Raw genomic sequence first — 26,732 nt, forward strand, 5'->3', positions numbered from 1 at the left:
TGAAGGGGGTATTAGACATACTATGAGGGTCACATGTCATTGGTGTTGTATCCTGTCCCATTGTCACAGAGTGCTCATCCTTATACTTATATACCCGGGTATGTTCCATTTTACTGCCCTACACCGGTGTCACTTATTAAATATAGATCAATTTGTTTTTTATGGTGTAAATAATTATTGGTCACTTATGTATAAGTCCCATCTTGACCATGCCCCAGTAGGCCACAACGGGGCGAGACAGGTGTGTGCTGAATTGCTGCAACAGCTACCATCTGAATAAACAGAAACATTTAATAAATGTAGTTCTTTTACACAACTTAATGCATGCATAATTCAGACGTCATTTGTAATATTAGTTTATAAATCATAAAAGATCATTAAGCCCAGTCACAAATCCAGTTCTTGCTGTCCCCAAAAATGAAATTTTTAAGTGGAATATTGCCTTCATACTATAAAAGTAGGATCCCACCATTAGCATAAGGAAGTCAGTGGGCAGAAGAACTATTCTGGCTGCAACAAAGTGTCTTTAGGAAAATAGAAGTCACCAGAGGGCCTTGCATGCATTTCCAAAGCTGTGTTATATTTCCTCAGAGGCGGAACGTGGACTAATCTAAGAAAAGCCAGCTTCATATTGGTAGTCATGGCCAGTTGTCAGCAGGGGCGTAGTTGTATCTAGGTTTCCAAATTGTTTTTTATATAGGAAGAATACTTTGCTCATGTCTCTTATCAGGCGAACAGCCCACAATTATTGAAGAAGGTAAGCTAGAGGAGGGGTACCCAGTTATAAAATGGAAAGCTAAATATTATCTATTGCCAAAAATGTCAGAAAGAATGAGTCCTCTTCAACATAACGCCCACCCGCTGAGCATCAAATGTGGTAAATTATGCAACCAAAAATTCTACATGTTTTCTGTATGTAAATAACGCTTTGCTAGCATACCATTGGAAAAACCTGCATCAGAAGAACCTAAGACACTGTGCTTCAAGGTCATCCTAAAGGTGTGCATCTCAAGAATCCTAGCCTAGTATGTGTTTTTAAAGTAGAAGGCCCCTCAGAAGGGCAATTACTGGTGCCTCTCATAATGCCATGAGAATATATATTTATCGGTTCAGGTCCCAATACTTCATAACTTTCAATGTTTATTTTTAAAAACAGACTTGTTGGATATAGATTGGTACTTACTTTAACAAGGACATGGGGATTCCCCACCACAATGAGCAAAGCTTTTGCCCTGGTTATTGCTACATTAAATCGTTTAGGGTTAGATAAGAAACCCAAAATATATCTTGTATCCTCTTCATATGGTACTTCACTTGATCGCACCTAGAAATAAAAATATAACAATTCTATATGTGCTTTGTATCACAAGAGGATTAACACTTTATTCACAGCAAAAATACCTATATTACTTCTACCAATGCTACCACATTCATGTGCTGAAAAAGAGATGGAAAATATTTGCATTGGGTAGTTTAGAAAGGAACACTGTTTTCACCCAGGACATCATATAAAAAAAGTACTTAAAAATATTCTTATCACAATACTAGAACAAGGTACTTGCCTTCGGATAACTATATAACTGTAAGAAACATTAGTAGTGATAGATTCCTTACCTTAGAATTACCCTCAGGAGTCTGACTGAATCGGAAAGTTTTTGTCCGCAGTACCCCTGTGTGTTGGTAAGTCGCGTCGTGCGTATCCGCGTCCGTCGCTTGCGCCATGGTCGCCGAGATGACATTGCGGCCGCTACTTAGACCCCGCCCACGCGGGCTGACTTCAGTTCTTTACAGGACTTTCAGCGCCAGAGCCATGCAAGAAACTGACCACTGGTGCATTGAAACTAGGGCTGTGAAAGGGATGACCGTAACCCTAGAAATAATTTCGCAGAAAGGGGAGAATGGGTGGGGTGGTAAGGAATCTATCACTATTAATGTTTCTTACAGATATATTGGTACAGAAGGTAAGTAACTTGTTCATCTGAAAGAAACACATAGTGATAGATTCCTTACCTTAGAAAAGATACCCCAGCAAAACCAACCTTGGGTGGTGGGTCTGCAAACCAAGATCACACCAGAAAGTCACGGAGAATAGAACGGCCAAAGAAGCCGTCTCACCGGACTTGGCTGGCCAGGCAATAATGCTTAGTAAACATGTGCAGCGAGGCCCACGGGGCTGCCTGACAAATGTCTTGAAAGGGGAACACCACGTCCCAATGCAGTAGTGGCTGCAGTAGCTCTGGTGAAATGAGCACCCAGTCTCACCGGAGGTTAACTTTTAGCCAACGAGTAACAGGCTTTGATACACAAGACAACCCACCGGGAGATCGTCCTCTTGTAAACCTCCCAACCTTTCTTGGTGCCAACGTAGCCAACAAAGAGCTGGTCATTCACCCGGCACTGTTGTGTGCGGTTGCGATAAAAGGAGAGCGCACGTTTTGGGTACAGACGGTGGAACCTCTCTTCCTCCTTAGAAGGATGCGGAAAGAAGGTGGGCAAGGTAATAGACTGTACAATGTGAAAGGCCGTAACAACTTTTGGCAAACAGGAAGGACTGGGCCTGAGCACAACCTTGTCCGGATGGACTCATGGGAAAGGAGGCTTACAAGAAAGAGCCTGGAACTCACTCACTCGCCTAGCGGAAGTGATGGCCACCAGGAAGGTAGTCTTCAAGGTCAAGAGACGAAGAGGACAGTTGTGAAGGGGCTCAAAGGGAGTGCACTTTAGTATGTAAGAACGAGGTTGAGGTCCGACTGAGGCATCACGAAAGGAATAGGAGGAAAAAGGTGTGTAATGCCTTTGAGAAATCTATTTACAACAGGGGACTCGAAAAGAGAGGGCTGATCAGGGAGCCTGAGAAAAGCCACAATAGCAGGAAGATAGCCCTTGATAGTGCCCAGAGTAGAGCCCTGCTGGGCTAAAGGAACTGTAGTACTTCAGAAAGAGGTGCAGAAAGGGATTCCACAACCTTTGATGTGCATCATGCCACAAATATGTTCCACCTGCAGGCGTATACCACTTTAGTGGAGGGACGCCTGGCTGCCAGAATGACATCACAAACTTCAGGAGGCAAGTTGAAAGGAATCAACTGCTACCGCTCAATCTCCACGCAAAGAGGTGGAGGCCAGACAGGTTCGCGTGGAGGACCGTCCCTTGCTGCTGTGACAGAAGATCCTCCCGAAGAGGCAGTCTGATCGGAGGATCAATGCTAATACTAAGTAGCTCGGGCTACCATACTCTTCGAGCCCAGTCCGGGGCCACAAGGATGACTTTTGCCTGGTCGCGCCTGATCTTCTTCAGCACTCAGAACGCAACTCCACTCGCGACAAAATGCGTTGCCGAGCGAGTGCCGCCTATGAATTTCCAACGCGTAGAACTGATGATATTGCGCTTTCTCTTCGGAGGAGAATAGATCTAACCAAGGCTCTCCCCCCTGCTGAAAGATACCTTGCACCACTGCAGAGGAAAGACGCCATTTGTGATCCATCATGCACCTGCGGCTGAGTTTTTCCGCCCTGGCATTTAGAGAACCTGCCAAGTGTTGAACCACCAGGAAAACGCCCTGATGATTCAGCCATGTCCAGAGACGCAGATCCTCCTGATATAGGGTCCACAACCCCACCCCGCCCTTTTTGTTGCAGTACCACATGGCGGTGGTGTTGTCTGTGAACACCTACACTACTCTCCCCTTGACAGAGAGAAGGAATGCCTTCAGTGCAAGGCAGATCGCCAGAAGCTCCAGAAGGTTGATATGGAGCTTGGACTCCACCGGCGACCAGAGACCTCTGATCTCCACCTTTCCCATGTTGCCGCCACATCCCTGGAGGGAATCATCCATCACCACTGTAAACTCCAGTTGGGGAAAGGAGAAGGATCTGCCGACGAGCCAATGCTGGTTCGTGAGCCATAACTGCAACTGTTGTGCAGTGCCCTCGAGATCTGGGCATGATGGGACAGGTTCCCCTAATACTGCGCCCACTGGAACTTCAGGTCCCCCTGCAGAGCTTTCATACGCCATCTGGCATGATTGATCAGCAGGATACAGGAGGCCATGAGGCCCAGCATTCTCAGTTACTCTGACTGAAATCCGGGTCAAGGGCTGAAAGATCGGAATCAGAGCCCGAATATCCAGAACTCACTGTTAGAGAGGATAAACCCAAAACCGTGCCGTATCTAAAACCGCTCCGATAAAGAGGAGATTCTGAGAGGGAATCAGGTGCGACTTCGGCACGTTGATGGAGAACCCCAGCAAATGCAGGCGGTCGGCAGAAGTCTCGAGGTGGAAGATGACTGCCTGGGGAGAGCCCGCCTTCAACAACCAGTCTTCGAGATAAGGGAACACTGAAACCCCTGACCTGCGCAGATGAGCGGCGACTACCGCCATCACTATCGTGAACACCCAAGGGGCGCTGGTAAGGCCAAAAGGGAGCACAATGAACTGAAAATGCTTGTGGCCTACCGTGAACCGCAGGTAATGCCGGTGGGCCTGCAGAACTGGGACGTGAAAATAAGAATCCTGCAAGCTCAGCACTACCATCCAGTCTTGTGGATCGAGAGCAGACAAGAACTGAGCCAGAGTGAGCATCTTGAACTTCTCTTTGTGGAGGAAGCCATTGACTTTCCGGAGGTCCAAAATAGGATGCAGGCCCTTGTCCTTCTTGGGTACCAGAGAGTAGTGAGACTAGCAACCAAGACCTACTTCTGGCATCGGAACGTGCTTGATGGCCCCCTTGGCCAAGAGGGCTGCAACTTCCTGCTGAATTAGCACCAAGTGAAATGCGGTGGCACCGAGGTGGCATGGCTGGAGGGGTAGTCTCAAAGGGGAGGGAATAGCCCCTTCGGACTATCGCTAGAACCGACGTGTCTGAAGTGATGGTGCGCCAGTGGGGGAGGTGATGGCGAAGCCTTCTGCCCACTGGCGTTTGATGGGCCTGAAAGTAAGGACTAGGAAGGTTTGGAGGCAGTGGTGGCCGGGGGAGGTGGACTGTTCCACCCGCTGGCCCCTTGGTCTGCCACGGCGGAACCCGCGTCTGCGGCCGCACTGGGATTGCTGCTGTGAAGGCTTGTGGCTCTGTTGGACACGCTGCAGGGTGCCCCTTCTGGTACCACAGAAGGAGCGAAAAGCAGAAGGCGGAGGAGGGCGGACTGCCGAGAGTCCTAAGGAATTGGCCGTAGACCGTGAGTCCTTAAACCGCTCCAACGCGCTGTCTGCTTTGTCGCCGAAGAGGCGAAGGCCATCAAAAGGCATGTCCATAAGTGTGTTTTGGACACCCCCTGAAAAATCCAGTTGTCCTCAACCAGGCATGGCGTCGTATCGCCACCGTTGTTGCAATCTATCTGCGCCCAGTGAGTTGGCGATGTCTAGGCCACAACAAATCATGAACTTAGCTGCGTCTCTCCCCTCTGCAATAGTTTGGGAGAGCGCTGTCCGGGCCTCCTCCGACAACTGAGGCAGCACTTACGCCACCGTATCCCACAGAGAGTGGGAATAATGGCCGAGGTATGAGGTGTTCACGGACCGCAGCGCAGAACTGGCGTAAGAAAAAATCTTCTTTCCGAAGTGATCCAGTTTATTGGATTACCTATCCGGTGGGGCGGAAGGGAAGGCAGAGGCTTGGACAACGGGGTGGGGTGTTGGGAGAGAAAAAAGCGGTCACCCGGAGCCGGGCGATGGCAATGGGCCACGTTCCTACCCTCAGGAGCCCCTGTGGTGGGCCTGGACCAAGCGCCCAAAAGAACGTCAGAAAGTGCTTCATTGAAGGGAAGCAGAGGCTCCGCAGAAGTAGCTGTTGACTGAAGCACTTCCGTCAGGAGGTTAGTCCTGACGGCCACAGTAGGGAGCATGAGGTGTGGGGCCTTGGCCGCCTTACGCAACACCTCAGCATAACTAGCACCCTCCTCCGTAGCCACGGTAGGAGGAGTGAGCATGGCCTATTCACATCAACAGCCCCACGTATCTAACCTTTATATCTGTGAGAGTAGAATGAGTGGCAACATTTACCAGTCTGTGAACACGGAGCGTGAAGTCAGCTTATGATAGTGGAGGGTTTTCTAACTCAAGCATTTCAGTTGACGGAAAAGGGTCTTCTAATAAAATAATAGAGGAAGCAAGAAGGTAGAAAAACTAAATTATGCATAAAATGGCATTAACCTGCTCTAGGAACACGTTCTATTATAAATGGTCAAAATCAATGCTGCAGTTAATGTTGCATTTTCTCCGCCTCTCGTCCAATCATCTTTGAGTGTTCTTCCTGGGAACAGGTACACTCCTCTGTTTTACACACGAGATACCATAGTGTTCAGTCAGTAATCTTTAAACATATAACTTTGTTATTTCGGAATCCAAATACAAGTTTTCTTTATTTTAAACATCCTTTCACACAAATGGAAACCAAAGTCAATTTATGTGCTAATTCCATGTGATCAATTCAGCATAATTTACTAAATATTAACTTCTAAACAACCATTGTTGGGTTCTTCTCGGTATAGGAAGAAACATTTGCATCGCCATGTTTAACATTTATTTAATAAAACATGATCACTAAAAGGTTAAGAATTTAGCAATGAAAAGCATGCATCAGCACATTGTTTGTCAAACCACTTTTCTAAGCAGTGCTACTTTCAAACGATTTGCAGCCTACTATTCATAAATATGGGAAGTCACTAATTTGCACAAATATCAGCACATTAATATCAAATGCCTCTATACTATCCTAATTTTGCGTTTTGCTAAAAAACACCTTATCAATTTTAACTTATGGTTAGTCTTTAAAAGCTTTATGACTGAGGAAGCTAGCCCAGCGACCACCACACCAAGCTGGTAATTTACTGGACAGAATCTTTGCATTAGCAAGATCGATGTAGTAACACAATAGCTATTCCCTGCATAGACAATTCAGAGATCCCTTTTATCATTGAGTAGAGCTCGCTAAAGAAAGATAGTGTGTTCGAAAAGGGAGTCCCGGCCCCATGGCATTCTTTAGATGCAGTATTAGTAAAACGTTGTTTTGAGGGAGTTGAAAGGCACTTAAGAACTGACTGCAGTTCAGAACTGAAGCAATTATACTCCACTGAAGTGAAAATGTATAAGGCCTTTTGTAACCAGTTAAGACCTATACAGACTGCAGAAAACTCTTGAAGAGAGGTTTTTAAGGTTGTAAAGCACCTTTTATTAAATTTTGCATGTACAGAGTAATCCATACAGCTTTGAAACTCAATGGCTTCCCTTTTTGACGAAACAATATTAACAATTCACTACTTTTGTATAAGGGAGGACTAACTGCATAAACACTAAACTCTTTCCTAGCATTGAGTGAGGAAGAGGTAAAGAGCTATATAAGCATGACTGAATTGTGATCTCCTAATGACCCCTGCCTAGCCTCAAAATTCAAACTGGCAAGGCAGGCAATAGCTCCATAATGTATGAAAGTATGTAACACTTTCTTAGAAGCTTCTATCATGCCACAGTCCTGGGTAGAAAGCGATGTGACATGCTCAATGAGTTTGTCATTTGTGATCTAGATTTCAAGTGCTAGATGATTTTTATTCAATCGGTCACAGGCAGTCAAGATATGGTTTCGTTCTGATGTCATCTGATGACACAAACACTGTAGTTTCACTCACTAACGATTTTGATGTGTCCAACACAGAGCTTCTAAGACTGTTTAAAACTGCTGCAGAATTGATCGGGATCTATACATTCAAACTGAATGGGGACAAGACACAGACATTGCTGTTTGGAGGAGCTACTTTGATTTGGTCATCTGAGTGGGGGGTTGAGTGAATTAGCGCCTGCCTCAAAACTCAAAGATGCAGTAAAGAATGTTGCGGTCATTAAGGATACAACACTATCATTTACCCAACAAATGAATGCCATTTGACCCTTATGTTTTGCTACCTAATGCTGCAGAAAAGGTTATCACTGCTATTGGAGAGAACACAGAGGACAGTAGTACACATGCTGATCTTATCACGCATTGATCACTGCAATGTTTTGTCATTAAGACTGTCAAAGAAAGCAATTCAAAATGCTACAGAGACGAATGTATGTCAATACATCGCATAGTAATATCACGCATGCCATTACAACGCGGGTATTACTACGCAATGTCAATGACATCGCATACCATTACATCGCATACTTTTACCACGAGTATACCTTTACTACGCATGCTATTACAACGCAAAGGCATGCGTGGTAAAGCCATACTTGTGGTAAAAGTATGCAAGTTAAGTGACATCCCTACCCCTACACAACACACTACTCCCACCCCAACACTACCCCAACCCAAAACACTACCACACTACACTACCCACACTACTCCTACGCCTACACTACCCTAAACCACTACTACACTACCCACACTACTCCCACCCCTACACTACCCTAAAACACTACTACGCTACCTACACAACCCTAAACCCTAAAACACTACTACGTTACCCACACTACTCTCACCCCTACACTACTCTAAAACACTACTACGTTACCCACACTACTCCCACCCCTACACTACCCTAAACCCTAAAACACGACTACGCTACCCACACTGCTCTCACCCCTACACTACCCTAAAACACTACTACGCTACCCACACTACTCCCACCCCAACACTACCCTAAACCCGAAAACCCTACTACACTATCCACACTACTCCCACCCGACACTACTCTAAAACCTAAAACACTACTACTCTACCCACACTACTCCCACCCCTACACTACCCTAAACCCTAAAACACTACTACGCTACCCACACTACTCCCACCACTACACTGCCCTAAACCCTAAAACACAACTATGCTACCCACACTACTCTCACCCCTACACTACCCTAAACCCTAAAACACTACTAGCTACCCACACTACTCTCACCCCTACACTACCCTAAATGTTAAACCAATGAGTGCAGATGTTGACACGTTCCTTTATGATATTGCTGCGGGTGAAAAGGGGGTACACTAACAAAAATCGGTTGTGAGTTTTCACAGATACTCTATAGTTAATGAGGCTAAACACCTACTGTTTCTTAAGGTGGAACTGGGGCAAGGGGGAACATTTCATTTGGGTTGCAGCCCAGTTGCATGCCTCAAGTTAAGGCACACAATGTTTATTTTGGCTACAGGTGTAAACCTCCAGACAGATGCCCCCAAAAACCTTGTTGGCACTGCAAAAAGATGTATATTAAAGTGCCCTCCCCACCAACAACATGCATTTTGGAACCATTATTTAGGCCCACAATAACACTGCACGTAACCTTCGCAGCACGCATAATGTCCATCATCTTATGGATTGTAAATGGATTGAATAATAAAATCAAGAGGGGTGCAGTGATGACATACTTTAGCAACATGCCCCAGACATCTTCTACTACAAGAAACCCACCTAATGGGCACCAAATGCAACTTTTTTGGTAGACATGGCAACACATGAGTGTTTTACTCTGGTTCCACATGGGGCTCATGGCATGTGGCCATCTTCTTGGGAAAGACCTTCCCTTTCACTCACTCTGATGTACAGACTGATCCATTGAGACAGTATCTGGGGGCACGTGGGGAATAAGCATGGACACTTTTTTAGCATTTACCTGCCTTTGAGGTTGTAAGAGGATACACAAAAACACATCTCTGCTCTATTGTTGTGTGCTACCTGGGAAAACAATTGCGGGAGAAGACATTAGTTCTGTGAGGCCCCTCACACTGGACATATATAGCATCTCCACAGTGCGCCGATCAAGATCAGATTGATTGGGCAACCCCCTGGGCCTAATTGACACATGATGCCAATGGCATGCACAGGAATGACAATTTACCTCCTACTCTAACACACACAACTCGCAATCAGCTTCAATTCAGCTGCTGAGGTTTCCATTATTACACAGGTGGATAACCTTCTCCAGCGACTCTCGAATCATGATCCCCATAGAACTATGTCTCAGAGGTGCACCCACCGGCTCAGTGAGGTGTGGCTTATGACAGCCTAGTGGTTATGTGATGAATGATTTACAGATATGCTTGGAGGCAGCATAGGAGAGCACTTTGATCATAATGATGGCTCTGAGCCCTCACAGACTTCACTGTGGAAAGTGTTCAAAACAGTGATAAAAAGGTTCTCAATGTCCTACTGTGGAGGAAGGGACACTACGCAAGATAGGTAAACTGAGTAACTTAAGGGACAGATGTGAAAATAATTCCAGAGCCAAACTACTAGACTCAGCACACCACGCCTAGTTATAGTCTCAGCATCGAGTCTATGAAAGGGGGGAGAAGACGGGCACATTTTTGGACTGGTTGGCCTACAGGGAGTGGTTTGTTCCTTCCTTGATAAGACTATTTGGAGCGACTCGTCATAGATGCACTAGAAATGACAGATACCTTCGCAAAGTAATATGTGCCTATTGGACTTGGCCTTCTCTGCAGGGTCACCCCCAAACTTTAAGCTTTCACCCCACCTGTTTCTAAACCGGTTTCTGTTGGGGTTTAAGACTCCGTGTACTTTACCACTGCTAATCAGTGCTAAAGTGCTTGTGATCTCCCCCTCAAACATGGTACAATTGGCTTACACCTGATTGGTACATATAATGTACTTTTAAGTCCCTCATATATGGTACCATGGGTACACAGGGCTTATAGACATACACCTACTGGTGGGCAGCAGCACACATGGCGCCACCCACTACAAGTACCTTTTTTAAAACATGTCCCATGCCTGCCAATGCAGCCTGTAGTGCAGTTTTAAACTGCCAATTCGACATGGCAAAATATAACTTTATCCAGGTCTAAAAAGTCCCTTTTAATACGTATAAGCACCACTAAAGTGGACCCCAAACAGCACACAGGGCATGGTGCATTGTGTGTAAAAAAAATAGGATATGTGTTTTTAAGTTTTACATGTCCTGGTAGTGAAAAACATCTACATTTACTTTTCACTACGGTAAGGCCTATCTCCCATTGGATAACATTGTGTTACCTAATTGCATTTATTAAGTGCTAAATTATTTTGTGGAGCAGGTAAACGTGTTTGGTCTAAAATGAATTGCAATTTAAAATCCTCTTTCATTGTAAAGTAGGATTTTAGACTCCACTTTGCAGAGCCTGGCAAGGATTCCAGACACCAGTCTCCACCGGGAAATAGTCGCTTCCAGGCCGCGCCATCCTTTTTGCGCCAGGAGGCACTTTTTAGCAGCACAGGAGCCCCGGTGTGCGGGACTCCACTTCGCAGAGCGGGGCAAGGGCTCCACCAGGAAACGTCTGTTTACAGGCCGCGTCATCCTTTTTGTGTCAGGAGGTGCTTTCCAGCAGCAAGAGGTCCTGCTGCGCAGGATGCGCCCGGGCGAAGCCATAGCCAAGGGCAGCCCATCGTTGCCCGTCATTGCCAGGAAGCGGAATGGCTTCATGAGGAGTCACAGCTGCTCCATAAGGTACTGTGATTCTCCTGGCTGTCTGTTTGGTGGCCTGTAACCAGTTTCTAATTGTTTTCCAACCTGCTTCCCGGCACGGACTATATGGCCTGACATTGTGTGAGACTTTCGAGCCCCCTTCATATAACTGCCTTCTCAAGCTCTGCCATTCGCCCACCAGGAGAGGTGCTATTTTCGACACTACCATGTGACTACTGAAAAGACTTTTGATCATTTGTGTTTCTTAAATTGTTTTACTGGATGGGTTACAGTTACTTGGTGGTATATACCATCCTGTTTGCCTAGGTGCTCATAACTACCCATGTTTGGTAACCTGTCACCGCTGGCAAGGTTCGGGCCCACAAACTCATCCTGTTATTAGCAGGGAGGGATGGGGAAAAGAAAAACTATGGAGGGCAACAATTGCGTTTTTTGGAAGGCATCGATTGCCTGCTCAATGAATGTAAAGGCATCTTAGACCCTGAGCCAGTCTCCATTCCATGCTCTGCTGCTAGTCAACCTTCCATCAGCTCCAACAGCTGTAGTGGTCCACCTGTCATTCTGGATATGTTTATGCGAATTTCAACTAAGGGGACCCTATCGAGTAACCATCAAGAAGCAATTCACACTGCGAGGGTCCACTCACCTCCTAGAAACTCTATTAGTTGTCTTGTAAGTCAGCCGGAGTCTACACTCCAGTGTATCAACAGGTTTACTCCCCTCTTGGATTTGATTGATGACCTGAAGGGTGATTCCAGCCATCAAGCCCTGATGTGGCAGTCAACCCTAAATCTGTACCTGCACTTGTCCTTAGTTGTCAGAATCAAAGCACTCACCAGCTTATCAGTGATCTAGGTGTAGAAGTAGGGGCCATGAGAGCCATGATCGATGGCCTCACAATGTTAGTATAGCAATTACTAAAGAATGGCCTATGACCTCTACTGCCTATTGAGCCTGCCCAAAGACTAGTCAACCAACCAATCAACACCAGATCCACCACACATCTGTCTAGTATACTAGAAAGGGACTGCCCCTCCCACAGGCGTCCTTATTTACAGCAGTAATTCCACACACCCAAGCAACCCCCATCACCATGTCAACCAAATCATCTATCTCCCAAACAAAGGCAGAGAATAGCCCCTTTAAACACTCAGGGGCAAATAGAGAAACTTTGCAACAGCAGCTAGCACCACCGAAACAAGGCAGGACACAGCTAACTTAATTAGTTCCCCCTCACCTCCCAGCAGCACAAAAAATGTATATGGTCAACTTTCCTAAACTTCTAGGTAGAGTGGGGCATGAGGGAGAAGTTGCACTGACCAATAAAGTGATCCATTGGATCCTGCACATCAGGGGATGCCGGTCCTAGATACGCTACGATATTGCAAGGGCAAAAAGATGCACATCCCCCTGACCAACCCTATAACTGTATTGAATTAACATTCAAGAAGGTAGACCTGGCCGAAAATCTCCTCGCCCTAGAATATCGAACCTGTTCCCCCGATGCTTCCCTAAGTCAGTTTAAACTATATATTCTACAAGCACAGCGAAATCATAACTCAGTCGCCGCCTCGGGTGGGACAATTGGAGACTCCCAATTAGAGACAAATGACTGACTTCTGGAGGAAGAGTACGTGCTTGTTAGACCACTCCCTCCATACTCCACTAATCCAACTACCAGTGTTAGTTCACTGGTTGCACAGAGGACGGCATAAATGAGGGGTGATGTAACATCTCAAGAAGCAGAAGAGGGCAGGCACCCAAGCCGCTCTAGCGGGTCAGACTCTGGCAAAAACACCAACCCCCATGCACCGATCCAGGCTCCTAATAGCCAGTCCAAGTGCTGCATTGCTTCCTAGCTTTGGATCCCATCTGTAGCTTAGAATAATTTCCTGGAATATGGCGGGGCTAAGTAACAATTTGGAAGAAGGCACTCTTGAGCTTCAATATTTGGCCACAAGAATCGGCGGAGCGGTCAAAGTAGTTTGCCCATTTTCGCATCTTTGATCGACTCAGCTCTAAATTCATTGTCGTGAGGACAGACCGAAGGTCAAACATTCCAAACGGGGTTGGGGGACAGCCTCGTGGTACACAAAGGATTGCAAACGCATTAAAGCCAAGGACAGCTCTCTAATCAAAACCCTCTAGGAAACGTTATAAGTCAACTTTGCACCATGCAAGACGGGTGTGGGACGAATCCAGGTGGCAGCAATTAAAGGAAGCATGTGTAGTGAACGTTTCTAAATCTTTCTGATCCCTAGTCACTTGCGGTAACCAATCAGGAGCACAACCACCACACAATTACATCACAGGACAGGCACGGTTTGACTATTTTTGGAAGCTCTATTCAGACCCTGGGGAGACACCACTAACGGAGGATGTTGTTTTTTTAGCCAGCCTAAGAATAACACATGTTTTACTTTGGGTGAGATTAAGTCCTCTTTAGGTCGAACTCAAGAGTCCAAAGCCCGGGGGATTTATTTCTATGAGATATTTCCAGCTGGGCTCGCTACATTTTACTACTGTCAAACGCCATAGCTAGTGGTGCCCCAGTCCCAGCGTCGTGGAAGGGGGCAGAAGTGGTCCCAATTTACAACAAGCATTTGCAATACAATAGGTCCCGTATTTACGCAAGCTTGAGCTATTGACATTGCAAATAACTGCCTTTTTTTGGTTTTCGTTCTTAAAACACAAATAAAAGGCATTGTCATTTACAATGTTAATAGCTTAAACTTGCGTAAATGCGAGACCTATTGCATTGCAAATGCTTGTTAAAACAGAGTTTAACTAAAAACTTGCTACCACGCCGTTCCTCAAGACAATATGTGAAAGATGCTGTTTATCGGATACACAAATATGAAATGTATAATTTTTATTCCCTTTAAATCATGAGTACACGATCTATGGACTGCAATTGGAAACGTTTTGTATGATTATATATTTTATTTATGTATGTTTTGTCTGATTAGTGTATATTACAATTTACAGTAATTTATTATATTACTTTACCAGACGGCTCGTGCAGCAAAAGGAATAGAAAAGGTAGAAAACGTATATATTGTGTCCTTATGTATCTGCACTGCGTTTTTTCACTGCATTACATGGTCGGTTGTTCTTCAATGATACATATTAACATCTTCTATTTTTATTAAATAAAATATGGTACAAGTCATATGTGGGGACCAAGTGCGCGCCCTGAAATTTGCCATTTCGATAGAGGTCGGCTGATAACGATTTTTAAAAAACGCCTGGAAGGCGCCATCAGACTGGGTGTTGCCTATGTACAAAAAAAATCACACACATCATTCAAATAAAAAAAAAAAAGCTAAATTGAAGAGATAAATAGATACGAAAAATGAAAACGACATATGGTAGGTATGCTGGAGCCATGCAAGGCCCCAGTTCCCAAAAGAGCTCACATCAGAGCATCTTTAGGCTTTGAGTTAAAGGGTGACATGGAAACCAGGTGCTTTCGGATAAACAGGCCCATAATACGCACGTTGTTTAGAAATAACCGTGTATTAGGGAATGTGCTTCTCTGAAATTGGAGCAACATCGATTTAATATCCTGATAATGTCACAAGCATACTCAGAGTTGTCCGAGGCGCAGAAGTGAATGTTCGGTTATTTTTTTATAGGTTGTGTTCCCTGTGTTATTACTGCAATATTCACTGATTTCAAACCCATAATATCCGCCCCAGGAGTGAACTAAAAGTATACACATAGGGCGGGGAAAGGAAAAAATGTGAGCAGTTTTATTTTTTCAATTTGTCACACAGTTAAACCTTGCTCCACCTGAAGTCCCGGCTTGCTGAGGAGCATTTACCGGGCGCTAATCACCACTGCAGGACGTGGGATACCACCAGGGATTCCTGTAACAGAGCCTGCTAAGATCTGAATTAACCAGCTAGAGCCCGGGGAGCAGGGGCCGGCGGTATATTTACCGCGTGTTAACCGGGTTTGCAGTGCAATATGACCCTGAACAGGTGTTTTCCAAATTCTGTGAATTCAGTTCCACCAAAGGGGTAAATTCACCCCTGGAGCGCCCAGTAAACGGGAGTGGGTGGTGGGGTTCCCGGGTCGCTAATCAGATTTGCAGTATGATCTGCTGAGTAAAATAGCATCCTTAGATGCGGCTGCTCTTGGCTGATGCAGTCCGAGCGAACATCTTCGTCGCCAAAATGAAGTGAAGGAGTCGAGATCCAGGAGTTGGTAAAGGTGAGTTTATTCAGCAAGCACAGCAGTACAAGTATTTACCATCCTGCCTCAGCAACCGCCAGGATCAGAATGGAGAACATGGAACCATACAGGTAAGAGAGAACATGGAATACATGCTGGCATAACACTCCAAACAGAGATAACATTAAGATGAGAGGCACAACATAATGCAAAGCTTAAGAACTGGGCAGGGGCAACATAAAATGTTTCCTTGGCTGTGTAGCGTTTGTAGTCTGGCTAGCGCTAATGTATGCGGCCACTCAACGCTAATAAATACAGGAGCCGTTACTGCTGTTCACACGTGGCTCCGACTAACTCGCCATAGCCACGCCTCTTTATTTTATACCCTCCCCTGCGCCTGACGTCACGCGTCAGCGCGGGGGCGCTCCGGCGGCACGGGTCAGCTAGACCGCTGCCTCACGCCCCGGAACACTACATTCCTTCTAACCTTTATCAAAACAGTGAAATATCAAAGATACAGTAGATAGTAAAACGATGGGTCTGTTACCAGTTTGTCAGTGTTCATTCACAGCGTCACTCCACCAGGTAGTCAGCTAGCTGGGAGGAGGGTGCGGGATTCCTCCGCAGCCCATATCTGGACCATCCTCCTCGGGGCATTGGGGTACTGCTTCCCCCAGCCGGAGAAAGCAAGCTTGACGCCCGCCATCGGGGGTGGCGGGAAGCTGCAAAGTGTCCTGTTCTCTCAGGTCTTCCTCTTCTGAGACCCACTGGTCAGTCTCTGATTCTTCTCGTCGCTGCGGACTCGGGCTGGGCTGTTCTGGACTCTGGGAGGTGCTCTGGTGTGCTTTCCTAAAGAACGAGACATCTCTTGTGACCGTTTCGGCTCCTCTCTGAGTAGTCACCATGGTGCCGGTCCGGCGAGTGACAGTCCACGGTTGGTGTTCAAACGGGAGCCGGAACTTGCTTCCGGGGTATCGATCTTTGACGTAGACTTGGTCGTATGGTGGATTCACAGGCCCCTCGTCGCTTGCTGGCTTGGTTATTGGAGTGAGTCCGATTTGCCAGGGTCTACTCTTTGTTGGCTCGCTCGGGAGCCCACGTAGGGTGATTCGGAAGTGTGTCCTTCACTATTCGGCCCATGGTCGACGAACCTGGCGCCGCTTCCGTTATGACGTGAGGAGTCATGCGATATTCCCTCAGGAAGCTGTAAATGGCTTTCTCTAGTGGTGAGTGACCCGTCTGCTAGGGCTATGCAGATGGTCTTGTTGAGCGTGCGCATGAACCTCTCCACTTCCTCGTAAGCTTGAGGCCAGCGCGGGGTTATTTTCCGGTGGTGGATGCCCCAGCTCTTGAGGTAATCTGCAAACTTTTGACCGTGGAAGGGTGGTCCATTGTCTGTCTTTTTTTTTTTTTTGAATTTTTGGAAAACCTTTATTAGTAATTAAATCAGTTACAATCAAAGCAATGCAGAACATCATAATCAGCCATCGGAACGGAGTCAGTCAAAACAAAGCAATTAGTCCATGGCAGTGCAAGGTTCCGCTCCGCAAATACTTAGTTGCAACCCATGAAAAACCCCTTACCAGTGAAGAACAGGATTAAAGAAGGTTTTGTTTTAAAATAAAGAAAAAGGGCAGGATCCGTGGCATTACACTTAAGACAGAACAAATCAAGAGATATTCGAGAGTCAGGATGTTCATAGTCCAGGAATACTGTCGGTAAGACATAATTATTCCAATACAGTATCAGGATAGTCAAAATGCAAGCAGTTCTCCCACCGACCAGTTCCTGACCACGGTGGCAAAGCAATCAAAATCACCCTCATTGATCAAAATAAGAGAAGCATGCGGAGGACTATCTCCACTGAGATTCCAACTAAAGGAAGAAAGGGGAGAAAGTAAAGTCAGCCATAAGCAACAGAAAGAAGGAAGGCCATAGAAACAAAAAAGAAAACCAAAGAAAACAACAACACCCCTCCCCCATTCCCCCACCCTGCACCCCTGCATGTGTCTCCGGCCTACCCCCCCAGCAGCGTGCCTGTCGCCCATTATGAACCCGAAATATAGACAAGAGAATAAGAGAAATAAGGAGAAAGGGAATAACACACCAAAGGTAAGAAGAAAGGAGGAAAAGAAGAATAAACAACAGCCCACGATAGGGAAAGAAATATGAGGGAGATTCCCGATATGGGAACCCCGACCCCCCCCCCCCCCCCCCCCCCCCCCACCGCCACGCAACGATTCAATTGCTCAGAGAGTATAGTCGTAAAATGAGGAGCACCCACTTAAACAGGATAGTGTTAATCGCTAAGCATTTCAAATCCCACAAGAGGGTATGGGTCTCCCCCAGTAGCAACAATGGCGCCCTGAGCGCATTCGAGTCCCACGGGCCCCCAGGATCAGTGATACAGACCGCACCCGTCATGGGACGCCGGGCCGGGTGAGAGAGTACAAACTGGAGCACCCAAGTCAGTCCAGGAGAGACCAATGCCTCTTCAAAATCACACGGAGCAGTCCGCAAACCACCACCAACCGCCATCCACGGGGCCAAGTGTCCTGTACTCGATCCGCTGCAAGCCACCAAGGAGTCTCCCAAGGGAGCATGTCCACAATGGAGCCACCATTGAGTTACATCCATATCCGGCCGCAGCCCCTCCGCAGGGAGTAGTAACAGTTATCACACAAGGAGTGACGGGCAAAGCTGGTGTCGGCCTACGATTAAGCGTTGGTTCAAATGTAGGCAAAACATCCTCACGCCAGTTCCAGTATGTAATTCCTCGGCCCCTTAGGAATATTCATCCGCCATCCCTCAGCGTCCAATACACCCGGCCGCCGCCGTAACTGGACAGAGTCTAGCATGTCTCCACTTTCCCAGGAAGCGCCATCATGGCGCAATACAGGCAGGCTTAAGAGTCGCCGGCCCCCGCCAGATTGAAAATTGCGAATCGCCGGTGCCCCAGCAATGATGTAGCACAGGATGCCATTCTCCCCCTTCACTGGGTACTGGTTACGGGCCCCCCCAGCACAAGGGAACACATTAACATCATGTCCCCACTGGCACCAGTGAGCCGGAGCGTAAATCGCAGTTCAGTGCGTGCAGGCGTGCAAAGTACCTCCAGGGAAACAAGGAAAAGTTCCCAAAGTCCGGCTGCAGATGAGAAGCCCGGGGGGGGGGGGGGGGGGGGGGGGTGGGGGGGGGGGGGTCGAAACAATCAGCACAGAGGGACTGTGCATCGCGCCTGTGGAGGGTTCCAGCGATGTCAAGAAATATAGTGGGCTCCATGATGGGAGACCGGCGTCTCACAGGACCGTGTGGCCGCTGTTACTGAACTGGCGGCCGGGTGCAGTGCAGCGCGAGGTCCCGGTCGCTGAGTGGAGGAGCACATCTTCACCCCTGGAGCGCGGAATTTCGCCGGAGTTGGACGCCTCCTTTCGGCGTCCCTTCCGACGCGCAAAAACTCTGTCCTCGCACGGGGCAGGCAAGTAAGTCAGGCAGTGGAGGGAGAAGGTCGGCGGAGCCGGGACTCCGTGCGGCCATCTTGGCCGCCAGCCCGGCTCCGCCCCCCATTGTCTGTCTTGACCCCTTCAAAGATGCCATGAGTGGCGATTGTTTTCTCAAATTTGGCGATGACTTCCGTGGCCGTTTGACTCCCCACGATTTCAACTTCTGGATACTTGGTAAATTCGTCAATGATCACTAGTGCGTATCGTCCGTCGGGGAGGTGTCCAAAATCGGCACTCACACATTCCCATGGCCTCTGAGGGTTGTCTTCGGTCACAACTGTGTGAGGGCGGTCTGGTGGCCCCGTTGCTTGGCACCAGTTGCATGCTCTGACAGTTTGTTCCACCATCGGGTCCATCCCCGGGAACCACACCTTGGCTCTCAGCCTGCTCTTGGTTTTTACCATGCCTTGGTGTCCCCTATGCGTGAGTTCCAACGCCTGATGGGTTAGGCTGGCCGGCATGACTAATCGGGGGCCTTGTAGTAGGCATCCTTGGTTGTCGAGGGACAGTTCTTCTCTGATTCGCAGGATGGATTCCAGAGTCGCTTTAGCCTGCGGCGTTCTTCTCCTCAGCGAGTCCTGGATGGGGCGCCAGTTCCCTGACCAGACTGCATTGGCGACTAGTTGAAGGCATTCATCGTTTTGTGACGCTTCAATGATGAAATAGAGGCTCATGGGTAGCGGTCTGGATCTTTCTGTCACTAGTCGAACATATTCCTCTGTGTCCTCCGTGTCCGCTCTCTCTTCCTGGGTGGCCTCTCTGGGGTGCCTTGACAAGTAGTCCGCGGGGTTCGTCGACCTGGTTTATACTCCACTCGGTAGTCATATCCTTGCAATTGAAGTATCCACTTCTCGATTCTCGGAGGTGGTTTGGACACGGAGCCGTGGAATAGGGGTATGAGGGGCTTGTGGTCCGTGGTCACCCTGAAGGAGTGGCCATACACTTAAACGTGAAAATGCCGGCAGGCCCAATGGATGGCTGTGGCCTCTCTCTCTATCTGCGAATACCTCTGCTCCGTATCAGTCAATGAGCGGCTGGCATAGGCGATGGGTGCCCATTCCCCATTGCTCTGAAGCTGCATTAGCACTGCCCCTAGGCCAAAGGGGCTGGCGTCCATGGCCACATTGGTGGGCTTGGAGGGATGAAAGTATGAGAGAGTGGTGTCCGCTGACAAGGCTGCCTTGGTGTCTCGGATAGCTTTCTCCTGTTCCGGGCCCCAATGCCATGTGGTGGCTGATTTGGTCAGTTCCCGGAGTGGCTTGGTGAGGTTGGAGAGATCCGGGATAAAGCGCCCACAGAAGTTCACCATGCCGAGGAAGCTTCTTGCTTCCGAGACGTTCGTTGGGGCCGGGGTCTCTTGGACGTCCTTTACTTTGTCAGGGTTAGGTGCCACTCCTTGGTTCGAGAAGGTGTATCCGAAGAAGCTGATTTTGTTCTGCAGGAACTGGCACTTTTCTCTGTGCAGGGATAAGCCGGATTCTTTGATTCATTGGAGAACTCCTCGTAGTCTTTTGTGGTGCTCTTCGATGGACGACGCGTAGATGAGCAAGTCATCGCTTACGTTCAGGACTCCTGGGAGTCCACTGAGGACCTCACAAATTGTGTTCTGGAATACTTCTGCTGCACTTGATATCCCGAAGTTCAGACGCCGATATCTTAGTTCCACATGAGTGGAGAACGTGGTTATGTACCTTGAATCGGGGTGGAGCGGTAGCTGGTGATATCCTGATCGAAGATCTACTTTGGAGAACCACTTCGCACCATTGAGCTCTCCTAGGATGTCGTCTATTGTGGGGGTAGGTGCCGCTCCCTCTTTACCGCTGCGTTGGGTAGGCGCATGTCCACACAAATGCGGACTTGTCCGGGTTGCTTGGGTTTTCGGGCTACCACGATCGGAGATACCCATGGGGTGGGACCCATTGACCTTTTCTATGATCCCCTGTTTCTCCTGTGTTTCTAGTTCCTCTTCTACCTTCTTCCTCAGGTGGAACGCAATTCGCTGATGCCTGGTTGGTCGGACGGGTCAATGTGGAGGGACACTTCTTTCACTTTTAGGCACCCGATGCCTTTGAACACATCCTCAAATTCTTCCATGATGGTGTCTAGTTCCTCTTCTAGTACCGCCATGGCGAAGGATATGAGTTTCAGATCTTCGGCCGACTGTCCGCTTAGCAGCATGCCACTGCCTTTTTTCGTGACGTACACTGTTGTGGGTACTGTTGCCACTTAGTGTTGCAGTTCTGTTTTGAAGCACCCGATCAGAGGAATGGGCGTCTTCTGGCCGTATGCAAATAATCAGATTTTTGCTTCGTGTAGGGGAGGCTTTGCGCGCAGTTGGTTGTACACGTTCGCAGCCATCAGTTCAATGGACGCTCCCGTGTCAATAGTGGCTCTCACCTCTTGCTGGTGAATCCTGATGCAGCACTTTGGAAGGCGGCGTTTCTTCCTTTGTGGCTGATCGATAGCGTACACATAGTGGACTGGGTAGTCTTCTGCGTCATCATCCATGTCTTCACTGTCCCTTTCTTCTCTCACCACGTGTGCAGCCTCCTTCTTGGCTCTCGTGGACCTGCATACCGCTGCAAAGTGGTTCATCCACCCGCATGCGCTACATTTCTTTCCTCTTGCCGGACAGTCTTGCATGCGGTGAGGCTGGCCTCCGCAATATCCACACTCCTTTTTGTCTGGCTGCTTTCTCCCACCGAATTGTCTCCCCTTGGGTCTTACCACGTTCACTTTCTCAGCTGTGTTAACTTGCTTGATCTTAACTGGTCGGTGTAGGGATGTTTCCATGTGGGAGGCTCTCGCCTGAGACAGTTCTTTGGAGCGGCCCAGTTTGAGTATGTCTGCAAGGGGTTTGTCGTCTTCCTGGAGGATCGCGACTCGGAGTTCGGACGAGAAACATCCCTGGATGATTTGCCCTCGGATCTCCTCTTGCTCATCCCGGAATCCGCAAGAGCTGGCCAGTTCTTTTAGCCTGTCATGGAACGCGTCCAGTGACACGTCGGCCTCCTGCTTCGCTTGGCGGAATACGAACCGCTCATAATCCTTGCTCGCCATTGGCTCAAAATAGGCGCTCAGCGCTGTGAGGAGTGTTTGATACGTCTTCAGTGTTGCTTCTGTCAGCGTTTTATAGATGCGGTGTATGTCCTTGCCTCCTAGATGCAGTAGTAGGGCTCTGCGCCTCTCTGGAGATCCCAGCTCCCTCGAAATAAATTTGGAGGGATGATGGGGCTCCATCAACCACAAAAGGTTCGAGGGCGGGAATAGACGCCATATAGGCACGTGTCCTGTGTGCTGCGCTGTTTCTCCAACGCTCTTTTCTGTGAAATGGCACTGGCCCGTGGAATGGCGATTGTTCCTTCAGTGGGCTACTTGCACAGTCTCCCTCGGCATTGGGCGCGCTCTCACGACCTTGGTCTGGGGCCTAGGCGGTGCTGCGTGTATTCTCTCTGTGGGTTGACCTTTGGCCTGGGGTGGCGGCGTGGTGCGCGGCTCTTACCCACTCTGTTGTCGCGGGGGCGCTGTTCCACCTTGTCGGGCCTTGCCCTGGCTTTCTTTCCACGATTACTTGCGAGTGCGGCTCTGCGGGTGTGGCTTTGGGCGCAACTGTCTGTTGTTACTTTCGTTTTCCCCTTAATTATCTTCCCGCACGGAGATGCGGCAGGGTAGCGGGGTGCAGCGAGCCGGGTGCAAGGTGGGTTCTACAGGACCATCGTCGCCACTGAAGCGTTTGTAGTCTGGCCAGCGCTAATGTATAAGGCCACTCAACGCTAATAAATACAGGAGCCGTTACTGCTGTTCACACGTGGCTCCGACTAACTCGCCGTAGCCACGCCACTTTATTTTATACCCTCCCCTGCGCCCGACGTCACGCGTCAGCGCTCCGGCGGCGCGGGTCAGCTAGACCGCTGCCTCACGCCCCGGAACACTACAGGCTGGTCGCTGCCGTTGCTAGCGCAAAAGTCAGTACAAAACTGTACTAACATGTGTGGTCAGGGGAATTTCGAAATATCCGTCCAAATATTAATCTGTGTGATGCACAAGTATACGTGCAAAATTGCGCTTATGCAATCATTGCAACCCAGAAACAGTTGTGCTAAATTTCCCCTGTGCACTTTATCTACTCCGGAAACATTGGTTCACTATTGCACTGGTGAAACGGATGTGGTCCTGAAGTGTCAGTGTGAAAATGCACTAGCGCCAATATAGCCTATGTAATCACGAAATTACTCTGTAGTGGCGCCCCGCACCTAACTCCCTTCCTTATCCGGCTGTTAATAGGAGAGCCCTTCGGATACCAGCGGAATTTTTTACACAAGAAATTACCGCCTGTGATGGGATTGGGATGCATGCTTTCTGGGGACGCGTGGTGTGTGGGTAGGGGTGCAGAGCCTTCCCAAGCAAGCTCGCTCTCCGCTACCAGCAGCAAGAGCAGTCAGGGGTCAGCGGTGGCCTTCATGGCGCTATTACAGCGCAGTAAAGCGTAAAATAGATTTCCAGTATCCTTTGTACTGAGGTGAAGATACAGCCCTCCTCGCCCTCCCCTCCACAGGGTTAAGCAAACTCAATCAACGTATGGACGCTGGTCTTTTACCCCAAAACGGAGATGGAGAGTGGCTGGGGGAGGGAGGATGGGGGGCGGGGGTGTCAATCTTACTTCTTTAAACTGAAGGTAGATCCGGTTTCAGAAATCTTTACTGAACATTGTAGAGTTGCATCAAATTGGTGCACTAGCACTGTTTTGGCGGCATCGTTTTAAATGTCATAACTAACCAACAAGTCAACTCTTGTACTTACACGTCGGGTCAGCTAAGTACTGATAAGGTGTCATGTCTAGTAGAGACGTTACATCTCATGTGTCTCAAGTAACAATAAAATAAAAAAAACTGTACCCATCAACAATAAGTACAGGGTCGGCCACAATCGGAGGGAACGAGACAGAGGACGTGGCTTCCCAATGCCCAGTGTGCACTGGTCCCGCCAGATCCCTCGTTTCCAACCAGAGTCATGGGCACACCTGTAACTGCTGTGCGGCAACTTAAACGAGTATATCAGCACTGCTGCTCAGCCACGTTTACATTTACACTGGGTTCCACCCTTCATGTTAAGAGGTGCTGCAGGTACCTAATCTCTGGCACAGAACTTACCTGCTGGACATACCGTTTTCCGTCAGCAGACAGGCTTCCCTATTCTTCTGTGGTTTGCCTCCATCTACCCGTAAACCGGCCACGGGCCCGTGCCAACTGGAAGACCCCTGTGATCAGGAGCATTGCTAATGAGTGGACATATGCCAACGCGTTCCACCTGGGCTGTACAGTGCGTCACGGGCATCGGTGCTGTGGCCCCATGCAGCACTCCCTCCTGTGCACCATAACTCTGTTTTTAAGGGACGAGGAACCCTGTCTTTTCGGGCGGCGCCACCACTCTGACAATTAAGGTACTGAGCAGGAGACCTGAACAGCATTTCCTTTGTGAGGTCTCTCTTACAATACACTGCCCCTCTGACAAACGATTTACCTGCTGCATGTCGGACTCCATCCATTGACCAGCTCCCTGACTCTTCACTTTGCCAGCCTCTCTTCATTCTCTGGAGTCCAAACACGGTAGGGCAGAGGCTGTCCAGAAGAACGTAATCACGTGAGTTTAGCCTCTGCTACATCGTCCAAGTGCCGTTCTCTTAATCTTTTCTGGGTATGACATTTAAAAATAGACGCCGTGAGCATGCACATGGGCTGTCCAGGCGCCATCGCTCGTGAAAGCGAAAGTTAAAGCGAGGGGGAGCGCGAGAAGAGACGCACGCGTTCACAGCCCAGGTCTCCAAAAGCACGCGGGCACAGCCATTGTCTCCAATGTGTTTGCAAGCTCGTGCACCTCTCCTGTCCCACTTCGCTAGCTACCCGGCAACAATAAGTCTTGCTTACTCCCGCGAGAAGCGCATGGCGCTGCATCGGTAGCGAGACCTAAAAAAGGGGATAGTGATGAGCCTTCGAACTATAGGCCCATTAGTCTGATCAATGCCCATCAAAAGGTCTTTTGTAGAGCCCTTTGGTATAAAATCTAGTCTTGGGCGGAAGACAATGCAATCTTATCCCAATATCAGGCTGTCTTTAGGGAAAAGACGGGGACAACCAACCAAGTATGTCGCCTCCTGTTTCTTTATTGGAAAGTGGTGGTGATAGGCCGGGGCGTTTTTTATCTAGAATTTATCGATTTAAAGACTGCCTTTGATTTAGTCCCCAGGCACAAACTATGGCATGTGCCTAATGGTGTGGGCCTCCTGTTACATATTCTCAGCTTGGTAGTGCCATTGCACGAAGATAAATAAGCACAAATCTGTGGGATCACAGGGGCAGTTGACCTAGCACATTCCATTTAGCAGTGGAGTTCGCCAAGGTTGCTTTTTGGCCCCCACTCTCTTTGCTCGGTACATGAATGGAGTGGTTAGTTTCTTGTAACAAGAACCCGCCGACGCTCCAACGTTGGGAGGGGGTAAGATAGCAACCATTTTGTTTGCAGACGATACCATGCTGGTGTTTAAGAGCCCGGTGGGGCTCCAGCTTTTACTTAATAGATTCCAACTCTTCTGCAACACTAGGGCCTTGGTTATTAACACCAAAAAACCCAAATGTATGGGCTTTAAACCCCACAAGTCTTATGAAGGTAGCCCAACGTTAGAAGGGTTACCCTTGGAAAGAGTCAGCACTTTCGACTATCTGAGTGTCCACCTCTCAGACACAATGGAAGCACCATATAACTAAGACGCTACTGGGCTACAGACACTTCATGGGGGCCCTAGGGAAGGAACATCGCTCTTCGCACAGCAGACCTGTAGCAGCCGCCCTGCAGGTCTACCATCTGAAAGCACTCAGCACAGCCCTATATGGTGCTGAGCTGTGAGGTTTAGACAATATATCTGAGATCAGCAGATCGGAGCATAAATTCCTTAGGACCCTTGTGACACTGCCCTAAAGTACCCCGCCCACTCCACTTATGCTCGATATGGGCAGACGCCCTATTGGCGACATAGCGAAGCTCTGCCCTATGCTATACTGGGCTCTAATTACGAGGACACCAGAGCTATTGCCCTATCTGGAAGCACGGTCAAATGTAGTACGCTTAGATACATGCAACAAGTTAGAATCAGAAAGATTTGAAAACTGGTGTCTGATGTTGGGCCCCAGGCATTACGGGAAAAAAGACCCACCTTTTCTCCGAAAAGAGGCACTAAAGCAACGCTACTGCAAATGGGTCATGCAACAAGAGTTCAACAAGCCTAATCAGGGGAAACTTACTACAGAATTTTATTTTCACAAACAGGTTAGATCATTGGAACCTTACTTAGATTGAAGTCAGGTCCCCCAGGACAGGACGTAATAAATACACCCAATTTAGGCTTGCCACTCTATTGGTGTGGTAACAGCTAAGTGGCATTGAAATGTCTTAAGCCCCAGCAATTGCCCTGGATGCAGGGCACCAGTAGAGTCTGTTGCCCATGTGATGTTTGCCTGTCCTGCTTATGTGCGGCCTAGGTCCAAGTGGCTAGAGCAGACCTGCTGGCAACTGGGCACACAGAACCACCGGGAAGCCCTGCGTATTCTACAATCAGACTCTAGACCCTGTTTTGTCTATGCAGTGGCCAAGTTTTTAAATCA

At 48.3% G+C, this 26,732-nt stretch overlaps 1 protein-coding gene across 2 annotated transcripts in view; it reads right to left on the minus strand.

Moving 5' to 3' along the window:
• MOV10L1 (Mov10 like RNA helicase 1) overlaps positions 1-26,732 on the minus strand; it is a 1,040,774-nt gene that overhangs the window by 128,525 nt on the left and 885,517 nt on the right. For both annotated transcript variants that reach the window (XM_086967454.1, XM_086967456.1), the window contains exon 24: positions 1,184-1,324. In XM_086967454.1, the coding sequence (XP_086823580.1) occupies positions 1,184-1,324 (141 nt within the window). The remainder of the gene's footprint in view (positions 1-1,183; positions 1,325-26,732) is intronic.

The sequence above is a fragment of the Lissotriton vulgaris genome, chromosome 1_1 (genome assembly GCF_964263255.1).
Source record: "Lissotriton vulgaris chromosome 1_1, aLisVul1.2, whole genome shotgun sequence".
NCBI lineage: Eukaryota > Metazoa > Chordata > Amphibia > Caudata > Salamandridae > Lissotriton > Lissotriton vulgaris.